This window comes from Humulus lupulus, chromosome 3, assembly GCF_963169125.1.
Source record: "Humulus lupulus chromosome 3, drHumLupu1.1, whole genome shotgun sequence".
NCBI classification, from domain to species: Eukaryota; Viridiplantae; Streptophyta; class Magnoliopsida; order Rosales; family Cannabaceae; genus Humulus; species Humulus lupulus.
The window spans coordinates 264297627-264300819 of NC_084795.1; the positions used below are offsets into that span (position 1 = coordinate 264297627).

The following is a 3193-nucleotide window of genomic DNA, read 5'->3' on the forward strand; positions in this document are numbered from 1 at the left end:
CAGTTGAGTTTTGATTTTTTTCTACAATTTTTGAACTGTTCTTCGGATCTGGGATTGTGTGGGAGCCATTCCAAAATCGATGGTACATCGATGCCATTTCGATGGTACAACGATGCCATTTCGATACTGAGGCGAACATCTAATTTAGATGATATTTTTGATGTAATATCGATGGTATATTGATGTTGAATCGATGTCATATATGTTGATTTGGTTAAGCGTCGATATGGCATCGATGTGGCATCGAAATGGAATCGCATACAGATAGCAACCATCAGCATCGTTGGCATTTCGATGGTACATCGATGCCATTTCGATACTGAGGTGAACATCTAATTTAGATGTTATTTTCGATGTAATATCGATGGTATATCGATATTGAATCGATGCCATATATGTTTATTTAGTTCAGCATCGATATTACATCTAAATGGCAACCATCAGCATCGATTATGCATCGAAATATCATCGATGTGGCATCGATGTTGAACTATAATACAGATTTTCATAGGCATCGATTTACCATCAATTCTTCATCGATTACACTTTATTTTTATAATTTTTTTTTTTTTGTAAATTTGTAGGTTCCAGAGTTAATATAATTGTTTCTTACAACGGTGTTTGGGAACAGAAAGCAGAAAAATGGAATTTCAAAGCTGGTTTGAACACTATAATACATGTATCAATTGATGTTGGTTACATAGAATTATTGGAGAAGTTGTATTCAAAGTTGAAAGTGGATAGGTCATTGTTTGACTTAAAGTTGGAAGTGCCATTTACATGCAATGAATTTAGTGTAGATCCCATTGAAATCACAGATGATGAAGGAGTTAGTGCTCTTATTCTTGAAAATTCGAAGTCCTTAAAACATCGGGTTCCTTTGTGCGTTAGTTCGATTGCAAAGAACATTGCTCTTATTAATCCATCTCCTAGAGCGAGTGTTAATATGGAAAATCATAATCAATCATGCACGGCTGTTCCACAAACAGCTCCTGGGCCAAGTGTATGCATGGGAGGTCCTAGTCATAATGAAACTTTTTTTCCCCCAACAAATCTCTCGCATGAAGATGGGTATGAGTATGAGCCTTATGTCAATGACGATCCAGTTGCCCATTTTGGTGATGATGATGAAAGAGTTGAGGGGTGCAGTAGTTTTAATGATAACTCGGAGGATCAGTTGTCGATGCTACATGTGGTTCAAGTAGATAATTTAAATGTACGATCATTTCCAAGACGTCAAGAAAGCCAAGGACGGAGGACTGCTGGCTCAGAGAGCAGTTGTCCAACTACACAAGATGATGGAAATAGATGGAGTTCTCTAGCGTATACTGCTGAAGATATCCCATGCCTCTCTTATGTTATCCCCACGTTATCTGGGGTGATTTGTGGGGTAATAGAAGTTGGGAAAGTTTTTGATAACAAGTTAGAGTTGAAGATGAAGGCACACTTGTATGCAATGAAGCAGAACTTCGAGTTTGTGGTGAAGAAGTTAGGTACTGAAGTTTGGTATATCACTTGCAAGGATCTTGATTGTGGGTGGAGATTGAGGGGGAAGAGAATTCCTAAATCTAATATATTCGAGATAACTCGTTTCACCAACAAACACACCTACTCACTTGACCTCCGACATAAAGGCCATCGCCAAGCTGCACCTTGGGTTATTGGTCATTGCATAAAGAAAAAATATCAGTCTGGATCGAATGTGTACATGGAAAACAACATAAGAAAGGACATTAAGAATGATTATGGCATTGAGTTGTCATATGGAAAAGCTTGGAGATGCCGAGAGAAGGCTCTTTCTTATGTCAGGGGGACACCGGAAGCATCCTACCAGAAGTTACCATCGTACCTGTTCATGCTTCAACAGAAAAATCCCGGGACGTTGACAGATTTTGTCACTGAGGAAGATCGATTCAAATATTGCTTTTTCTCACTCAGAGTTAGTAGAAGAGGGTTTCGTACATGTCGTCCTGTGTTATGTGTGGACGACACTTTTTTAAAGACAAAATACGGTGGGCAGATGTTATGTGCAGTCGCGATGGATGCAAATAACCATCTATATCCAGTTGCATTTGGTATTGTGGATAGTGAGAATCATGATTCTTGGAAGTATTTCATGTCAAAGCTAAAGGAAGTGATTGGGGAAGTCGAGGACCTGGCGTTTGTATCTGACAAGCATGCAAGTATTACACATGCCTTGGAAACTATTTTCCCCGATGCCTATCACGGTGCTTGCTACCACCACATTATTATGAATGTGGTTGCTAAATTCAAGACTGATCATTGTCATGTGTTGATGTATAATGCGGCATATGCTTTTAGGAAATCCGAGTTCCATGCTAACTTCGAAAAAATCAAATCAAAAGACCCAGCCATTGCTCAATACCTAGAAGGCATGGGTTTTGATAAGTGGTCCCGTGCTTACTTTCCTGGAAATAGGTATGTCATTGTGAATTGTATTTTAATTTATGAAATCTTCTAAATGTATGTTACTATTAAATGTTAGTTTTCCTGGATACTAGGTATAATATAATGACAAGCAATTATGCTGAAAGTTTCAACAATAAGACCCGGGACGCTAGGAGCTTTCCGATAACTACATTCGTCGAATTTATTCGCTTCACACTACAGTCCTAGTTCTGTGATAGGAGAGAAACTAGCGAGAAGACAACTACAACTCTTGCACCGACCTATGAGAAAAATTTGGTGGATATGGCTGAGAAAGCTCGATTCTTGATTCCTTATGCAATAGGGAGGCATGAGTTCCATGTGTTAGATGGTGAGCTGAATGGTGAAGTCGACCTCTTGGATAAGACATGCACATGTGGCCTGTTTCAGATTATTGGTATCCCATGTGCTCATGCACTATCTGGATCCCTTAAGCGAGGGGTGAACTTTTATTCGTTGTGTTCAGATTACTATAAAATTGAGACATGGAGGTCCTCTTACACAGAATCTATATATCCTACTGGTAACGAGGAAGAGTAGATTGTTCCACATGACATTATGACAATAAAAGTGAGAACACCTGCGCAGAAAAACCCGGTTGGTCGTCCAAAGAAGAAACAAGGTAGGCCTAAGACGAAATGCCATCCTTCCAATGGAGAGAAATGTGTTGTACAACGCAAGTGTAGCACTTGTGGAGGTCTACGCCATAATAATTGGAAACTTGTAAAGTTCGTGTTTGAAATTT

General features: G+C 39.1%; 1 protein-coding gene across 1 annotated transcript; it reads left to right on the forward strand.

Moving 5' to 3' along the window:
- The first annotated feature begins 1183 nt into the window (after positions 1-1183).
- LOC133825634 (uncharacterized) lies at positions 1184-2988 on the forward strand. Its single transcript, XM_062258548.1, has 3 exons — positions 1184-1664; positions 1773-2298; positions 2649-2988. The coding sequence occupies exons 1-3, from the start codon at positions 1184-1186 to the stop codon at positions 2986-2988; spliced, it is 1347 nt and encodes a 448-aa protein (XP_062114532.1).
- Positions 2989-3193: the final 205 nt, after the last annotated feature.